The sequence below is a fragment of the Orcinus orca genome, chromosome 2, assembly GCF_937001465.1.
Source record: "Orcinus orca chromosome 2, mOrcOrc1.1, whole genome shotgun sequence".
NCBI classification, from domain to species: domain Eukaryota; kingdom Metazoa; phylum Chordata; class Mammalia; order Artiodactyla; family Delphinidae; genus Orcinus; species Orcinus orca.
The window spans coordinates 123,433,207-123,453,432 of NC_064560.1; the positions used below are offsets into that span (position 1 = coordinate 123,433,207).

At 41.2% G+C, this 20,226-nt stretch overlaps 1 protein-coding gene across 2 annotated transcripts in view; it reads right to left on the reverse strand.

Moving 5' to 3' along the window:
- FMN1 (formin 1) overlaps window positions 1-20,226 on the reverse strand; it is a 424,285-nt gene that overhangs the window by 132,393 nt on the left and 271,666 nt on the right. For both annotated transcript variants that reach the window (XM_012534548.3, XM_004274037.3), the window contains 4 exons: window positions 17,369-17,498; window positions 15,715-15,861; window positions 14,574-14,633; window positions 10,970-11,090 (listed from right to left, as the gene is read on the reverse strand). In XM_012534548.3, coding sequence (XP_012390002.2) covers window positions 10,970-11,090; window positions 14,574-14,633; window positions 15,715-15,861; window positions 17,369-17,498 — 458 coding nt within the window. The remainder of the gene's footprint in view (window positions 1-10,969; window positions 11,091-14,573; window positions 14,634-15,714; window positions 15,862-17,368; window positions 17,499-20,226) is intronic.

Sequence of the window (20,226 nt, forward strand, 5' to 3'; positions counted from 1 at the left end):
AGACAAATGGGCTTTGAAGGAGGAAAGAGCTAATAAATTAGGCATGGTCAATAATCGTTCCAGTCGCGTCTTCTGGAGCTTCCTAAAGAGTGATAAATTAGCCAGGCTTGTCCTAATGGATCAATTCCCCCCTCTCCCTTCTAGGACACACCAGCGCGAACTGAGCAAACTGCAAACTGCACGGCTTCTCAATGAGTTCAGATAATACCTCCCACACCTTCCCAAGTACTTGCTCATCCGTCTGCTTGTCTGACCCTTCCGATTGCACTGAGTTGGGCAGGCTGGGATGATCAGCTCCGCTTTTATCCAGCGGAGGCTCACAGAGGTTAAGTGATTTTGTCAAAGTTGCACGGCTGATCACGTGGTGAGGAAGAGGCAGAACTACATTTTTCGACTGCATCTCCTAAATCCCGGCCAGCACTACTTTCAACACATCAGCCTCTGCTGTTGAAATTTAACTCAACTATCACTTACAAATGCTTCGGTTTATTGTTATTTTTTGGTTTGGGTTTTGTATGTTTATCGAAGTTACACAGGCACCTCGTTAAAAGAATAAATGTATTCTATGCATTCTGTGAATCAACAGCCCAACAAGTTCACCCAACTCTTCCTTCCCAGAGGCAACCATTATACCAATTTTACCTGCCGAATCCAGCACTTAATTGCATGTCTCTAACAAGCTTCTATCGGCACCTTTGGATTTTTCTCTTTATGCTCTGAAAATGATGGCGCTCTTTCCTCTCCGCACACCCACCATACATGAGCTGCCTCTCAACACAGCACTACCATGACTTGCTTAGACCAGTACTCAGTGTTGCCATTATTATGACTTGGCAAAAACAACTCCAGCCCCAGCTGACGTATGTCAATTTTGATTAGCCTGTCCTAAACGTCCCCCCCCCGCCGCCCCTGCAAATCCCCTCACCTTCAGAATGAATGATTTTTTTCCCCCAATTTGCTGTTTTCTATGTACTTATTACTAAAGGAATGCCAAACTTGTTGCCAGCTGTGTAAATCTTGTCAAAACATTCAGATATAGCAGACGCGTTAACTGTATATTCCTCAAGAACCTTCACCATGATTCTTTTGATCTAATTAACCTGGAATGTTTGCTCTCCATGCCTGGCTGGCATCTTGGGCTCTCTGCCTAACCTGGAGGATCCCTTCACTTCTCTTCTCTGTTGGATTTTCCATTTCCTGTCACCGTCGCATTCCTAATTCATGGTAATGCACATTCTCTAGTAGCATCCTGAAGATGGATGCATGGGAGATACGTTTTTCTTTTAGAATTTACATGTCTAAAAGCATTTTTATTCTGCCCTCATATTGGATAGATAATTTGGTGAATATAAGATTCCGGATTGGGGATAATTTTCCATCAGAATTCTATTTCTAGCTTCTAGCATTGCCGTTGGAAAGTCTGAAGCCATTCTGCTCCCTGATTCTCTGAGTAATTTGTTCTCACATCCCACCCTCTACCTCCTCCCCTTCTAGAAGTGTGTAAGCTTTCTTTCTATCCTGAGCATTCTGAAATGTTCATACAATGGTATGGATGTGTGCTAACATCTCTTTGGGCCTTTTAAAATTAGGAACTTGTATCCATCATTTGGGGAAATTTTCAAAAATGATTTCATTGATTTACTTATGAATATATATGAATGTTTATGGATATATATATGGATTTATGTATAAATCTGTGGTGTGTATGAATAGTGTGGTAAAAATTGGCTTGCTTCTCACCTTTCTCCACTCCTGGGTTAGAATTCAGCTGTCTTGTTTGGCTAATTCATTTACCACTTGTCCATCCACTTTTTTAGCTTCAGAAACTTTGTGGTTATGGTTTTCTCTCTCATTCTGTGCTCTTGAGTTTACGCTTTAAAAGAACTCCCTATACTATTATTTTAGTAATTTTCAAGAGGAACTGAATTCCAATGTTGAGTGTTCAATCCAAATGAATGTTCAGTTGGCCATCTTTCCTCAGAATCCTCCAAAAGTTTTCCAGTCTTTCTTCGCTCCTTACTACTGTCATATTGCCTATGGACCACGCTTAAATGAGTAATAAATATTCACTGTCATGATGAGATCCAGTTTTCTCTTTTTCTCTTAAAGAATATTATACTTATATGGAGAGAAAGCCATTGATAATGCTCGGTGGCAGAAGTCATTTATCCTGCAGAGTCAGGGCTGGTCCCAAACACAGAAGCAACAGTCTGCTTTGCTGCGTGAGTTGACAAGTCCTGGAAGTTCCCTCACCTTCTCATCTATGTCAGAACTCCGCGCCATGCAATGTCCACAAGTGGAAGAGACAGTAATGGAGTCCAAACCACACAGTGCCTTGGGATGGCCCTGTAGCACCCTGCTATTCGTCTGGCTAACCACATCAGACCTGTCTGCTTATCTTCTAGGTCGTGAAGGGATAAAACATAGGTTAGGTAATTCACTGCCAAAGAGAGAGACAGAGAGTGTCAGAGGAACCGAAAGAGACTGAGAAACCGAAAGAGACTGACAGGGAGGAGACAGGAGGATAGAAATTACAACAGGTAGATGAGTTGAGTGGTTATGAGTAGAGATAAGAAAAAGCCTAAATTCAAACTTCAAGCTTTACCACTGCGATCATATTGTCAGTGCCTACAAACAGTAAAAGAAAGAACGGTACAGTGAAAAGGGTATAAGCTTTGCAATCAGATAAACCTGCTTCAGATCTCACTCTGTCATCAGTAGCAAAGCTGCTTTAACTTCTTTACTGTTAAAATGCAGGTAGGACTTACATCAAAGTAGTTTAAGAAACAGAAATGATGCAAGCAAATATGCTGGTATTTAGTAATGCCCATTAAATGGTAACTGCTGTCGTTAGTGATGGTGGAAATGGCCACGCACCATAACCTTGGACATGTTTACTGCACCTGTGTCCACGGTCCACCCTTGCAGGGAGAAGGACTTGATCACTGAGATTAATACTGCCAGCACATCACGGTAATAAAAAGTGAGCTAAAAACGAAAACTACAGTGAGGCACCACCTCACACCGGTCAGAGTGGCTATCATTAAGAAGTCTATAAATAACAAATGCTAGAGAGAGTGTGGATAAAAGGGAACCCCCAATATAAACTGGGGCAGCCACTATGGAAAACAATATGGAGGTTTCTCAAAAAACTAAAAATAGAGTTGCGATATGATCCAGCAATCCCACTCCCGGGCAGATATCTGGTCAAAACTATAATTTGAAAAGATACATGCGCCCCTATGTTCATGGCAGCACTATTTACAATAGCCAAGACATGGAAGCAACCTAAATGTCCACCGACAGATGAACGGATAAAGAAAATGTGGTGCGTGTATATATATACATATATACAATGGAATATTACTCAGCCATAAAAAAGAATGAAATAACGCCATTTGTAGCAACACGGATGGACCCAGAGATTAACATAATAAGCGAAGTAAGTCAGTAAGAGAAAGACAAATACCATATGATGTCACTCACATGTGGAATCTAAAATATGACACAAATGAACATATCTATGAAACAGAAACAGACACACAGACATAGAGAACAGACTTGTGGTTGCCAAGGGGAAGGGGGAGGCGGGTGGGGAAGGGAAGGGTTGGGAGTTTGGGATTAGCAGAGGCAAACTATTATATATAGGATGGATAAAAAACAAGGCCTTACTGTATAGCACAGGGAACTATATTCAATATCCTGTGATAAACCACAATGGAAAAGAATATGAAAAAAATATACATGTATAACTGAATGAATTTGTTGTACAGCAGAAATTAACACAACATTGTAAATCAACTATACTTCAATAAAGTTAAAAAAATAGCTAACTTTTAGTTGGTTTTATTATTGCTTTTAAATTCTGTACAGAAATGCCAGATAAGAGATGGGACACCAAGTTAAGTGTGAATTTGACATAAGCAAGGAATATTTTTTTTTAGTATAAGCATGTCCTGTGCATTATTTAAAACACAGTTTTAAAAAGTCTTGTTTGTCTGAAATTCAGATTTAACTGGGCCTCCTGGATTTTATTTACTAGATCTGACAATGCTAAGGGCACCCCCATATAGCATGCACTGGGGGTGGAATGCTCCACTGACGGCCCCTTCCCCCCACTGCTTGGTACTTCCCAACTGTGTCTACTGCAAATTCAAAGGAATAGTCACTACAGGCCTTCTTTAAATGGTCTCTTTTGCTTCCTGAGGTAATATCAATAGGCCATCACTTTTCTTAAGTTCTGTTTGGGGCTCAACAGTACTGACTGACTAAATCTGCAGAAGGGCATACTTTCATCCAAGTGGTGGACAGATCCGGACCGGGGAGGCACCAACATGGCTGTGAGGGAGACAGTACAAGAGGACGGTGGCGTGGTGTGAACTTGCATTAAAGACCTGGGCAGTGGAGCCTGGACAGGACCCCTCCTCCTCCCCGCAGTGGAACAAACCTGAATACTCATTAGTAGATCAGCAATACCAGTTATTAGCATTTCTCCTCACTTCTCACAGTCAACTCTTGATTAACTACAGTAATAGGAAGCGGGAAGGACACCACACATAATCCCAAATCAAAAATTTAACAAAAAAGTGGTCAAGGGCAAGATGAAGTGCAAGTGCTGCTAACCAGCCCTCTGCCCTCCCTCCATCGCTGGAGATACCAACACTCCTGCAGGCGGCTTCCCTTCCCGATGCCATCGGTGCTCAGAGTCCCAAACCCGCCTCACCCTTCATCACCTCACTAATACTTCGCATCAATGTATTTGTCCAGACACTTAATTTGTTCATTAAGCACCTAAAGAAGAGGACTGTTTCCACCTTGCAGAAGAAACAGTAGGTAGTCTACTGCTTATCATGCAGTTTCAAATAGGAAAGGTTTTCCAACATGTAAATAGCATAGCTGACTCATACTGATTCATGTGAAAACTAACGCATTAATTTTTTAAAGACTATCACTATTCCGTGACCTCGCTAATCTAGCAACCTACAGTTGAGAGTTGACTATAACTTATCTATAACTTATGTTTCTGAACCTAGTTTTAATTGTATGATTTCATATGCATATCCAAATCGTTGAACTACTGCCACCACACCAGTCCCTGCCCAGGGCCATGAGAAACCACCACGTATAAATGTTCTCATTTCCTGTTTTTATACGTGTAGGTGTACGGCTCCCTCCCTAATTCCTCCTCTTTCAGCTGATTATATTGGTATTGACTGTGTGCCTCTAAATAAGATAAATGTTAATTTTTCTGTGGGCTTTTAGAAAGGAGTGGAGCTAAATGAATGAGTTCAGTCAGCCAGCTTCATCTGGAAGACGTACTGATTACAGTTTAAAAAAATCTACCAAAAAAAACCTCCCCTTTTCTTTCTTGAACTGTAACTTTCATGTATGTATCTTGCAACTTAGATTTGAAGGTAGAACTTAGATTCAGGTACAAAAGAGGTTCATTTGGATCCTTCTGGGCTAATCTGGTCACTCCACTAAAATAAGGACGTGGGGACCGACTATGGCTAAAGAGGTGACGGGTGTACTTCAATGTCGAGTTAGAGATGTTACTACTATTCAAACTTACAATAAAGAGTTCAACATTTATTGAATGCCGGGACTGTGCATTTCACATAGCATCTCATTTATAGAAGGCTTATAAGAGTTAACATTGCAGGATAAACATTTGAAAGATAAACATTTATGGAGTGATAACAGATATCAAAAAAGTCAACAGAGACTCCTTGTCTTTCCAAAACTGTGTAAGTGTATTCCCAAATATTTCTAAATGGTACATAAGAAAGGACATGTTCGAATATATAGTCTTAAATATTTAGAGAAAAGAACATCATCAGAATTACCTTAAAACACACAAACACACACACACACACACACACACACACACACTCACTTGCATCTCTGCCAACATTCTCAAACAAGTTTGATTATCTTACACTGAGGGTTAACTACTGATTACATTTTCCCAATTCATATATGCAGTAACAGGGCCAATAATGTATCATTTTCAAGGCAAGATTTAGTACACAGCTAGCTGATTAAATATCCTACCCTTAATGATACGGGATACTAAATAAGTCTCATTAGCTACTAAGGGCGATTTATTTTAATCTTTAAACTTTTCACAATAGGCTGACTTCTCAACACCTATCTGAAGAGTTCCTGTCATTTCCAACCAAAAAATTCGGCTTTCCTACTTGGAAAGCCAGAAAGAATTTTTCATAATGAAATACAGTCACAGGATCATGTTATACAAATGTGGATTTGGGAGCAGTGATACTAGAGTAATTGTAACACTAAAGTTCACTTTGGCTTTCAAGCATCAAGACATCAGAGAGAATGTGACCTATTCTACTGCATTTGTTTACATGGATAACAAACCCAGTTAGGACAATGCAGCCAGGGAGTATGAAGAGAACTATTATAGGGCAAAGGCCATACCTATTCATCACAGTTACTCCTATTAAGGTCACCCAGGAATGACCATTTAACCAACAACTCCGTTCTTGATATTAAAAATCAATAGTAATATCAACATCCCTTCTTCTTAAACAGTATTTTACAGAATCCATATTCTACAACAACATACTACTAAGTATATTCAGTGCAAGAAAAAAAGACAATGTTTCATGTTTTGAGAAATCCTGCTTTAAACAGGGTTAAACCGTTTCATTGTTTTTTACTACAGGACTTCCCAGAGCCTTTAATAAGCTCATATGCACTGTGTCCCTGTGATTTTTTTTAGTATAGAGCATTTCCAGGTTTATCAGACTACAGACTCTTTTTTAGAGAGCACCAATCCACATTTCATGCAATACGGGTGAGTGTCACTAGTTGGGAAATCCTACACCTACAGCCTCGGTGATGGGGTGCACGCGCGTGCATAACTGGCACAATCAGAAAGAATGCATTGCGTGGTGTGTTTGTTTCTTATTGCTATTATGACAAATTACCACAGACTTAAATGGCTTAAAACAATACAGATCTATTACCTCATAGTTCTGTATGTTAGAAGTCTGACATGGGTCTCATTGAGCTGAAATCAAGGTGTTGACAGGGCTGCATTCCCTTCTGGAGGCTCTAGGGAGAATCTGTTCCTTGCCTTTTCCAGTTTTAGAGGCTTCCAACATTCCTTGGTTCACTGCCCGCTTCCTCCATCTTCAAAGCCAGCAACACTGCATCTCTCTGATCATTCTACTGTACTATCTCCCGCTGACCCCAGAGAAAGTCGTCAGCTTTTAAAGATTCATTTTCAAGATTTGTGTGATTAGATTAGGCCCACTTGGACGGTCCAGGATAATCTCCCCATCTCAATGTCGGCAAAGTCCCTTTTTGCCATGTAAGGTAACATATTCCAGGGATCAGGGTTTGGACATCTTTGGGAGCCATTACTCTGCCTACCACACGTGAGTTGGTGAGAGTACCTTCAAAGTTCTGGCTAGCAAACGAGGTCAAAGAATGAGAAAGAGAGCAGCGGTCGCTGTTATTTGCTCCCAGATATTACTTATATCATCAAAGCATCAAGGAAATCAAAATTATTGTCTGCTTAAGGGATGCAGAACAGTAAACATGATATGGAACACATTCCTAAGCACCGAGGGCTTGGTTTGTAGCGCTCTGGAAATTAGGTTCTCCACAAACACAGCCAGCTGGCCCCTCGACAATATGGGCCTGATTCTACAAGGTGTCTGTTTTCCAGTAAAAGGCATATATGCCTAATCAGCTTCATTGAAGCTTTCCTTACTAAGGGACCGTGCATTCATTACCTCCTATGATGTTGGTGTTATAACTGCCCTATTTTACAGGTGAGACAATACTTTTCACGGTTATGTTACTCGACAAGATCTTGCTTGCTCTCACCAAACCAGTAGCAAGTACATATCTGACTCCAAAGCCTGAGTTCTTAATCCTGTGCAGTACTATTCGCTTTGATAATCCATCTCTCTCAGGTCTCCCCACTCCCCATACCCCACACACAAACGAAGTTCTTTCCTAAGTCCCTATCTGATCCGAGGGTCTACATGTATGGGCTCTAGGCACGTGTGTGTGCACGCCCTTGTGCTCATGCACACACATTCACTAACTCTTTCTGTCCTGTGTGTCCTCACGAGGCTTTATGCCTTGAACAGGTATCTCTCTGTTGTGATCTCTGATCCGATACAGAGACTTCTGGGCCAGCAACAGGGCAAGCTGTGAGTACATGCCTTACAGTCGTATCTAGTTTCAAAATGAGGCTAGGTCACCGTCTGTGAGGTAACCTGGCAGGTCACCCGAGCATCATGAACTTCAGCTTTCGCCTCTTGTAAGAGCTGCACAGCAATATCTGCTTCACAGGGTCATTGTAAGGATTTAAAGAGACGGTCTGTGTAAAGCACCTGATAATCACGCAATCAATTGTAGCAGATACAATTATCCAATTCCTTGCTATGTTTATCTACATAAAAGTGCCGTTGGAAGTTCTGGTCTCTCGGAAAGATGCTCATCAACAACCTCTACCGCTGTTAGTGACATCTATACAGCCAACAACCGTCGTTTAATCCCCACCTGATTGTTAAGGTGTGGTCCTTGCTATCCCAAATGATTTTCTTTTAAAGGGCTATGCCTGCCTGGAGAACTAGGGCCTGAGCCTTCTTGAAATTTTCTAATCACATCTGGTTTAGCTTTAGACATTTTCTGGGGTTTTGCCAGCAGCCACGACACTTTAATGGCTACAATAAACCTCAAAGCCTCATCAAATCTTTGCTGTATGTGTGAAAATTATGTTCACTTCAATTAAACATTCCATCTCAGCTCACACCCAGGCCTTGTGGAAACGGAGCTGAAGACTGAACGGGGAAGTGAGATGAAACGGGCCGCCACGACTCTGGCCATCTCGCCAGATGGGATTTGGAAGGACAAGAAATTCATTAGAGAACCCACGTTCTGTATTTTCTTTAAATATTTACTAGGTACCTTTCATGTATTAAAAACACGGGCATCTCTAAAGATTAGCAGGGCATTTTTTTGTTTAAATATTCAATGTGTGTGGGACAGCGCCGGTTTCCTCCTTTGCCTTGGTGGTACACTTCACGTCTTTGTGGTGACGTCCCACGCAAAGAAGAAAAATAACTGAGGTAGCGTTCAGTCTTCCTTCATAAGGCAGCTCCTCCAGCTTCAGAAGGTCTTGTATTTCCTTAAAATTGACTGGGGAAAGTGTCAGTTGAGTACTCAGAGATCCGGAATGACACCGTGGATCTCCCTAGAGAAAATAAGGTACATCCACTGCAGAGGTTTGGGGGCACCCCTGCCTCTACACGGTCCTTTGAATTCACTCTTCTTATCCCTTTGTTATTTATCATCAAACACACAGGGATATCAAAGGGAGTGGGCTGAGCCAGGATGCCTGAGAAAGGCAGCCGTGGAGGGACGGCAGGCGAAGAGGAAAGATCCAACGTAGATCAGGTTTCTGCTCGAAAGACCATACGAGAGGGTCTCACAAGGACCAAAAGACGAGAGAGGATGGGCATGCAGGGATGGCGGCCAGGGACTGGACAAGCACAGGTCTTCTCTGCTACTGCAAAAGCCACCCTGAGGACTGGCCTGGCCCTAATTCTGCCACTGGAGAGAGGTAGAAAAAAACTGCTACGTGATGCTACTCCGCTTTCTTAGAATAAAACTCAAGCCCCGCAACTTAGTTAAGGATCAAACCGCCCCTTTTTGAGGAGACGGAAAAGAATGATCACGAGGTCACGTATCACATTCCTGAACGAAGCATTCATTGAAATTCGCACTCTCGACCACATCGACAGGAGGGGGAAAAAACCCCGCATGTTCCTTTAAAAATAATTTACAAGGTAAAAATATTCACTTGTAACCACTATCCTTATTTAAGCAAGTTCTATGCCCAAAGTAAAAATAAATGGCTCTCCCTGCCACCGGGAGCAGATCTTTCCCACTTTACTTCCATTTCCAAGCTGTCCTCTAAGACTTAGATTTCTGAGCACTCTTTCACAATAAACATTTTTAAAATGTTTATTTTATGTCTTAGTGTAAAAATATTCCTGGTGCAAGCTCTTCATTTCCTCAAGCTCTGCTTTTGGCGTGCTGGGCTCCATTTCCACATTAACACGCTCCCTAAATCCTCCACAGAGCTCTTCAATTGGAGTTATACAAGCTCCAAGGCAAGTATTTATATTCTTGGACAAGGAGATGTCTCCACAGTGAAAACACAAGGCTCTAGAAATGCCAAAGGAAAATTCCTGCCCGAGAGACATATTTTCACCTTTTAAAAAAGCCAAAAAGAGCTTTCAGCATTTTGCTTTGGATAATTAAAAATGTAAATTAAACTAAAACAGACTGTTTACTACGGGTCTTACCATCATTATTAGACTCATATACATAAACGAAATATATAGGCACGTGTGTGTGTGTGTGTGTGTGTGTGCGCGCGCGCGCGCGCCACAGGGAGAGCAAGAGCAAGAGTGAGAGACAGAAAGATAAGGCAGCACATAGTAAACTAGCTTAGAAAATGCAATGCATGAGATTTTCTAATCAGACCCAATCTGCCTCTCACTGGCTGTGCGAATACAGCTTCTCGAAGCCTCATTTTTCTCATCTATAAAATGGAGTTAGTGTAGTTCCTGCTTATTCGGGTCATTAGAAGAATTGTATGAGAACACAGTAAGAATTCAAAAAAAGGGTTGTTATTATTTTTATTAAAATTATATCTATTCCATGCTGGAAAATGTAGATATAACAAGATTATATATATATAATATAAAATAAACACTAATTAACACTAATGAAAGAGAAAGATGTGTAAATACACTGTCTCCAAATTGTGCACAGAGATGGAAAGTGTCCTGAGGTAGTGTACCATAACTGAACTCTCACCATTCCATTCCCCGAGCCATACAGAAATCATCCCCTTAAATCATTTTAAAAAATCCTATCTATTATCATAATAGCAGAACAGTGTGCCTGTTACCTTCTAGTTGCCTCTTCAGTTTTCTCAAATCTTTTATAAGGTCTTCAAATTTGACTTGGGAGGCCAGAAAGAAATCTTGTGGTTCGGGCAGGGGGAACACACTCTTTTCTGTTCCTGCTTCCTAGAATATATGGTAAACAAAAGTACATTTTACTTCCCAATTGTCACTTTCGGTTGAAATTCCAAAGCATCTTTTTTTCGGATGGTTGGATAAGAATCATGGCAATGCTCCCCTGCTATTCCTAACTTTGGACTTGTTGCTTTGAAGTGCGTTCGTGTCTTTCACGCTATCATTTCGGTCTTATTGGCACTGAGGTTGGCTATGGCTGTAGCTATGGCATGGGCTGGGCTCTGTTTTGCCTCTTGAATCAAAGAGAAAATGGTCAGGTATGTCCTAATCTTAGACCCTCTACTCCCATGGAAAATGGCACAGGAAGAACACATGAAAGTACTTGAATTGAAAGTCCCTGTTGAGTTTCACATGGCAGCAATTAGATAACTCATCTTTGGGGTATGCCAAAGGGTGTGAGTTGGAAGGTACTGGATAAGGCAGCACTGAGGTGGGAGAAACAATCACCATCGCTTATGCTCTTACCCACCTTCCTCTGCAGCTTAAAGCTTGTGGGCACACGTGCGCGCGCGTGTACATGATCAAATTCTTCACATATTTGTAAAGATTCTCTTAATGTTGTTTGGCTTATCTTAGCAGATGTTTACGAGGGCATGGTTGGGTTGGGTTTTGACAAGCTCCACAACTATACCTAATAGAGGATCTCAGCTGAGAAACACCCAGAGGGACACGAACTGTAGGCACATCGGGAGACCAGCAGAGCCTCAACTGTCTTTTCCAGTCCGGCTTGCTTTCTCCCCGAGTTGTTTAACACAAGCTTTGTGTCTTGCATGTCTCAGGCCATCTCCGCTTATTCTCCTCTCCACACAGGCTACTTTGCCAGCTTTCCTTCACATTCCATCTTCCCTGCTGCCATTAGGACTAATTCCAAACTCTAAAACGGCTTTACAAGGCACTTTCTGATCTGGCCTCTGTCTCCATCTCCAGCCTGATTTCTCCCTTCCCCTATCGCTAACTCCCTCTCCTAAACTTTCATAAAATAAAAGAACAGGCCACAGTCTCTTGCTTCTAGGCTTTTGTCTACAAAACTGTCCCTCTTCAAAAACTCTTCCCCAGCCCCTCTTCACACCTCCTTGTTCATACTCCTCTTTCTAGTCTCAAAACAGATATCACTTCCTTAAAGACCTCCCCTAAGCCTCACCACCTGGGTGTTTCCAAGAGTCCCTTGCTAATTCCTGTTATCACAGTACTTTTCAACGTTAACTTAAAAATTGCCTCGTTAGCTTGTGTGTCTTCCCCACTAGACTATAAACATTTTGAAGGCAGGAACTGTGCCTTGTTCTCGGTCAAGTACACACCATCTGGCCTACCAATAAAATCTGCTTGGCACCACTAACAGAGAGCTTATAAAACGCTATTCTGGGAAGTGTGCACCTTGGGCAGGAGTCATCTAACTTATCGTCCTGTTTTCTTGTGGTTTTGAGAATTCCCTGGACCCTACCCCCCTTCCTTTAAGACCTTTGGCCTCATTTGGGATGCTAGGAGGAGGTGGTTTTCCTCATTTGATCAGAACAACGTTTTACGTGATCCGTGTACTATTTTTCATCTTCCTCTACTTATTTTACTGCTTTTTAAAAAACCATGGAAGCAGTACCCTCCTTTGAGCGCCAAGGTGGAACAACATCTAAGATGCTTGTCACAAAACGCCATGGTAATCTATGGAAGAACTCATGCATATTTCTTTCTATTTTCCAAAACTTTTTATCAGATTCAGTCCTGGCTTCATTTTTTTTTTTTTTTAAGCTAGAAAAAGAGAAAATGCTACTGAGCAAATCGGCCCGGTAGTAGCTCTTGCGAAAGCTGCTCAATTGGAGTTCAAAAGACATGGCCCTAGAAGGGTTTCTTTGAACTTCACATAGACCTAGACTTGGACCAAAAACCAGGCATGAGTGGAAGGAAGCTTGGACCAAGAGTCACCTTTCTTCCGCTAACTGCTCATCACCACTAACCACAAAAATCATCACTTGTGCTCCTAAGAGGGAAGGGATCATTTACTAAATCACATAATGCTGTACTCTTGTTGAGTGCAATTCATTTTAACACAGTGAAAACTGGGAGAGCACCACACAAATGTTGACTTCTTGTTTTTCCTAAACTGGACCATCCCATGTTTGCAATTAATCTTACTTTAAGATTTCCCTCTGTGAAGTCGATTCCACTGGGTTCAGCTCTCTTCAGTAGGAGTCAAACTCCATCGGCAAATTTCATCCTTCCTACACAGTGCAGCTGTGTAGGCAGGATGGTTGAGGCAGAGACTATGAGTACATCTGCTTAGGCCAGCCTCGAATTTGAACTGTCACCTCAAGATCCTTCAGGATAACTCTTCTGCCACCCTGGTACCTGCCTTCAGAACTTTGGCTGCACACATATGGCCTGAAGCTCAACACACCTACCCTGCTCTACCAGAAGATAGCTCTCGCCTCATTGCATCTTGTTTGTTACAGATGCTACTTATTACATGCTTGTGGATGTTTATAGTACATTCAACTCAGCAAGTATTTATCAAGCACCTACATTACGAACATGAAAAAAGAGACAACAAAGAGTTCCGGACCTCAAGGAGCAATGCCGGGAAGCTAGGTAATTGCTCAATGATATCTATACACAGGGGAATAATAAACCTGGTGGTAGATACATTGACAACGGTTAGATAAACCCACCAGGAGGGTAGGAGAGATGACTAAAGACTTCATCAGTGCTTGGCCTGTCTTCTGCATGAAACTGTAGGCCTTTTGAAAACGAGGCCCTGGAAGCTTTACTTTTCTTCCCTTGGTACCTAGGAAAAACTCTGCTTGTGTGGATAGTTGAGCGGGACTCCTGACAACATTTTCCTGAGACTTTTTCCATTTACTGACTGCTAGGTTTCTCAACAGCTTACAATAGTACCTCTTTCTTCTCAAAGCTAGGACTCCTTGTTCTCGATTTAATGAGAAGGAATAAAACACAGAAAATTGCGCTCAGGTGGATTCTCACAGAAATTTTTATTTCTAATGGCCCAGTGTAATCTAAGCAGGGAAGATGGATTTCAAATTCCACGTCTTTAACTTGTTCACAGATGAACATTGCTGATAAAGTATTGGGTATTATTGCATCTTAAGTTCCTAAAGTTTGGTCTGCATCCCAGAATCTAGTTTCAAATATAACCAATTACTGAATGGATATGGGTTTCACAGAGACCCTCACAATCTGGTCAGAAGGCACTGAGATGACTGGGGGTCTCTTTGAAGCTGTGTTATACAGCGGATTAAGAGTCAGTAGATTTGCGCCACTGAATAATGCTTCTCTTTACAAGAGTCAACTAAACTCTCTTGGCTCCAGTGTTCCCATCTGTAAACCAAGGAAGCTGGAGAGCTCTCAAATTCTATGTTGGACTTGAAATTCATCCATCCATCCATCATCCAATTTCTGAATGCCAGCAATGTGCAGGAGCTGAAACCCCATTAGTGTAGTTTTCCACATAACGCTATTTCTTACCTGATCATAGTAACGCAGGTAATATTTCACAACATAGTCCACCAGATTAATCCCATTATCCTAGGTTTAAAAGAGAAGTTTAAATGAATATCATTCACATGAGACCCTGCCATATTAGATAGTCAAAGAGCTGAAATCTCACTCTGTAACTCTAATACTTTTCATTTGTGATACCTGGTCCTAATTCTGTTTGAGACTGTCCTCTCTCCTCCTTGTCCCATTCATTTTTATGGCATCTCTACAAAGAAATGACACTACACTCTTTCTTGGGGTGCGGGGGGAACCCAAAGAGGTAATCCATAAGGCCTCTGAGGTAATGGCTAAGACAAGCGCCAGCCAACCAAAAGACTGTCTCCATACTTTCAGGCATAAAGCCAAGAAGGGAGGGGGTAGGGGAGGGCTAAAGGGAACCAGAGAGTAGAACAGAAGACCATCCCTCCCTTCCCACCTTTCAAAAAATGTGTGTTCTTACTGGCGTGAAAAACAATCAAGGAGGCTTAAAAGGAACACCCTGCCACTTTATGACCCTGGGACTCCGGGGGAGAGCAGGCCCTCCCACAAGGCAGCCTTTGTGTCTCGTTCACGTGGGTCTAATTCTAATTTGCCTGTGTGTTTCCCCTCCCTCCGCTCCCCCTGCCCCCCCAGGGGACGCCTAGATATGGGCTGGTTGTTTCTAAAGAGGTAGCTCTGCAGGGTGTGGAGCCAAGCGATAATCAGTCTCAGAGGGTCTGACAGTGGACCCCCAGCCCAATTGTTGTGGACCCGAGAGTAATTCAAACGCTCAGCTCCCGTGGTGAGTCAGCACTGCTCTCCACCTAGGAGCGAGTAAATTACAAGGAGCTAACGCCAAACTCGAGCCGACTCAAGCCTTGCGCTATGGCTAATACTGTACGCTCTCTGCTTCATCCTCTCACGGCAGTTCAACATCTAACTGTGTGCTTTCGAGCAAACGAGTGTTGGGGATTTTGTCATCAAAAGGAGATGAAAAACCTGTCTTTATTCAAAAGAAAGCAAACAATGTACGGTTAGGGGGAGGATAGAGATGAACGGAACAATCAGGAACACTTTTTTTGAAAATTGAAGGTATACGAGGAAAACAATGACAGATCACAGACCTTCGTTATGAAAAATAAATAAATACCCGACTTTTGACGTCCTTGAGTTTGGGCAGAATTTCTAAGCTATATCCATCTGCTTGTCCCCGAGTCCTATTTCCTCCATTCATATAGTTTCCAAAAGCCAGAATGAGAGCCAAAATATCCTTCACACTCTTCATTTGCAGCAAGCCCTGGGAAGGCAAACACCCATTATTATGCGGCTGAACTCCAAACGCACCTATGTTCATTCAACAACAAATATTCACTGAGCACTTGATAGGCTGTTTGCTGGCCTGTTACCAACTGGATTTATAGTTGGTGAAATGGAAAATACACTTCACTAAGCCATAAGTGTCTTAAAAAATATGTTAACAGCCATCATTTTTTAATCCTTTCAATGAATTACAAACTGCGCATGTTCTAATACTGAATAGTAAATATTAGTTTTTATATTTCTATTTGAGCCAGTTTTATTTTTTAAATACTTATTTTAAAGGATTTAGAAATTGAAAAAAGACAGTTGTTACAGTTAGGCTTTGTATTTGACGGCTTCTAAGTAGGAAGGGGTTTAAGATCATTTGAGGATCTGGTTTTGGACGATGTATCTATACAAACAGCACAGTTAAACGTAGGGTAGATACAATAGCAAGCCTATATTTCCTTATCCCTGGAAATAATCCTCAGAGGTGAACTACAGGATCCTCAGAGGTGAATACAATCATGTATTTCAAGGTCATAGGCTATGTTTATTAAGTGTTTGCTGATTTGTCTATTAACTTTTACTATCTGTCTATTAATTTCAAGCTGCTTGGGGTTCTCTTCAGCTCCCCATCTCATTTGTTTTTCCTCTCTCTCTCATTCTTTTGCCCCAAGTGCAAATTTTCAAATTGATACTTTTCCCCTTCTCTACAGTTTTAGTCGACTTTATTTTCCTTGATTTTAGGGTAAAGAAAGCAAACCAAGTGCAGCTCTAGGACGACCTCTGCTCCTGCCTCGTAGGGCGTTATTAGAGGGTGTATATTATATACCTTGGTAATATTTATGCTTTCTTTAGTGAAATCTTTTATATGTTAGAAGGAAAAAACCCCATGCCTCCAGATAAGCAACTAAACATTACAGTACTTGTGGAGGATCACCATGTGGTGAAGGACGTGCGTCATTGGGAGAAAAAGCCACATTCAAGAATTTAACTTTATAACAAACCCCAGTGTGGTAAAGCCAACAAAAACTTATCGGCCCATCACTCATTATCATAATCATTGATTTCATTTATCAAGTCTCTAGAATATTTTTATTTTACTATGTAAACACATTTCAGATGATCCAATGCATTGGTCTAAGGCAAATCTCTTTTTGCAATCTAGAGAGTCAGAATGGAAAACACACTATACTATTTAGGTTGGTTTTAAGTGGCCAGAATGTACATTGGGAGGTATTTGGAATACGTGAGAAGAAATCTGTAAAAGTGTCGTTTTTTTTCCTCCCTCTTTCTCCTCTGTCGATCTGCGTCTCCTTCTTTCTTACTCACCTGCATGCACGCTCACACGGGATAATCGTCACAGTTATACTCAGGAAAACACACAACCTTAAGTCCACAATATTTCTGCAGAGGGACTCGAGTTGATCTTTCCCAGTCCCCACTCCCTCCTTTACCCCCAAGGAGGGCAAAGCTGTCTTTGAATTAGACAGTAAACATACCTTAGAAGCTCGTGTGATGATCTCTACCTTTCGGTGCACGGCAGTAATGCCCTCAGAAAAGACAGATCTGAAGATTATACACTGGGCACGTTCAGCAAAATTAGGGATCTGGGCTAACTCGTGTAAAAATCTGTAAGAATTAAGAATGAATCATCTGACTTCACATATAATCGCAAGGAAAATAAAAAGACAGCAGAAAGAGATTCGTCATGAGAGCATTCCTTGTTTGACGACGTTAATTGAACAATTATAAAAGGCATCAAACAGGCAAACTCAGGGGACTCCAAGGGTTTGTGCTCTACTGTTAACAACAAAGACGCTTTTAAAAATGGGTTTCCATATCTCACCTCACACCTGTCAGAATGGCTGTCATTAAAAAGAACACAAATAACAAATGCTGGAGAGGATGTGGAGAAAAGGGAACCCTCGTACCCTGTTGGTGGGAATGTAAATGGGTGCAGCCACTGTGGAAAACAGTACGGAGGTTTCTCAAAAAAAAAAACTAAATATAGAGCTACTATATGACCCAGCAACTCCACTCCAAAAAAAAAAAAAACCAAAACAAAATCCAAAAAAACCAAAAACACTAATTTGGAAAGATACATGCACCCCAACGGTCACAGCAGCATTATTTACAACTGCCAAGATATGGAAGCAACCTAAGCAACCACTGACAGATGAGTGGATAAAGAAGATGTGGTATATGTGTATATACATACACACACATACATATACACACACAATGGAATACTACTCAGCCATAAAAAAGAATGAAATTTTGCTGTTTGCAGCAACACGGATGGACTTGGAGGGCATTAGGCTAAGTGAAATAAATCAGACAGAGACAAATACTGTATGATACCACTTATATGTGGAATCTAAAAAACACACCAAAATAGTGAATATAACAAAAAAGAAGCAGACTCACAGATACAGAGAATTAGTGGTTACCAGTCATGGCAGGAGGGGCCATATAAGGGTAGGGGAGTGGAAGGTACAAACTACTGGGTATAAGATAGGCTCAAAGATATATTTTACAATGCAGGGGATATAGCCAACATTTTGTAATACCTGTAAATGGAAAATAACCTTTAAAAATTGTATAAAAATTTTTTAAAATAAAAAAAAAATAAAATGGGTTTCTATAATGGTGAGCAAACATATGGTGTATAAATTAAGAACAGAAAGTTAACGCAAGTGTACGGAACCATGTGAAGCTATCTGTCTCTTGCTACCCCAGTAAGACTAAACCGAAATGGAAAGCATTAATCTTAAGTGTTTGGGGGAAAAAAAAAAATACATAATAGACTCCCTTTATAATGCAGCATTCTCTAATGGTGTATTAACACAGGCTGAGTAAGGGGAAGACTTGAGGCAAATGTCTATAGACAAGTGAAAAAATAATCTCTTTCTGAAGTTAGATTACTACTTTTTGTTGTTGTTGTTCAAACAATTATAATAATCTATAATGATTCTATTCTGCAGGTATTTGTTTACTTTTCCACAACGACTTACCTACACAGACAGGACTTCATAGCTCCATGCTTGGAACAAAGGAGGCACTCATTAAGTGGGCACAATCTAAAGTTTCTTAAAAACTATGGCAAGACAGATCTTAAAAGCTAAAGTTGAGTACCGACCTACGCACAGAAGTTCACTGTCTGAGCAGCTGGGCACTGGTGCCCTTTGCAAAATTAAGTTGGAAGAGCTACATATCCTCTAGGCCAACCACCCGAGGTAGGGGTATACACTAAAATGGATGGAAAGAGTTGGACATGAATTCAGAAAAGGAGAGAATCCACTAAAAGCTTTTAAATCCATTTGGGGGTTGAAATGATGATTAACTGATAGTTCTGAAAGTCTTGGTCAAACCATAACATCATCACCTTGACATTTTGTAACCTCTTACCAAGAATGCTTCTACCTAGGAGCAAAGCTGGAGCCCCCTTCTTTCCAGAACCAAAGGAATTTCCTTAGCTAATAATACTCTGTGCCTCTTTTAGGGACACTTGGGTTTTAATAAGATTCTAATAATCAGCTGTTTTTCTTATTTACCCTACAACTAGGTCATAATCCTTTTTTTTTTTTTTCTAAATAACACTGAGAGGAAGCAAAGAATGTCCATAAGAGAAAACATATCTTTGCTTTAAGGTTCTGTAACTCTGATTATTATGAAAACCATGTGATGGGATATAAAAGTGGAAACCCAAAGGAATTCTGAATTAGGACAAGATGAAAAAATGACACTCTATGTGTGAATTGTTTCTTTGTAAAATTAGTATTAAACCACTGATGCATTTATGACTGAAATCAGGGGTATCACCAGTTCTCACAAACATGAGCAGTAAAAAGCTTGCGGGACTGGAGGCATTTGGTCCTGTAGCGAGTCTTGGGAAGTTTTACTTATTCAGACGCTGCTGAGAGCAACCTCAAGTGTAGCACCCTGCACTTCTCCCTTTCCAAATGCAGCCATGAAACACTATTCCCTAAGTAGGACCCAGATCCCTGAGTGGGTACACTTCCTCGTTTCAATGAACACAGCGAGTGAAGCACTGATGGAGAGAATATACATTATCAACAGCCCAGCTTACCAGCAAGGTCTTAGATGAGAAGAAGGAACTGCTGTATAAGCAATTGCTTATAACTCGTCTCCAAAAAGGACGTTTAGGACCAACATGAGGAGACGAGCCCACAGGCTCAAGCAATTGGTGTTACCCGGAAAAAAGAGTAAAATAGAACTACAAGGTTCCCTGGGGTCAAAGCTTTACTGGAACTAGGGCTCGCACTAGGAAGGCTCTCAGAGAATCTTAAAGACCCAGTGTTCTGTGTATGGAGAAGGGGCCGAAGCACATATCCAG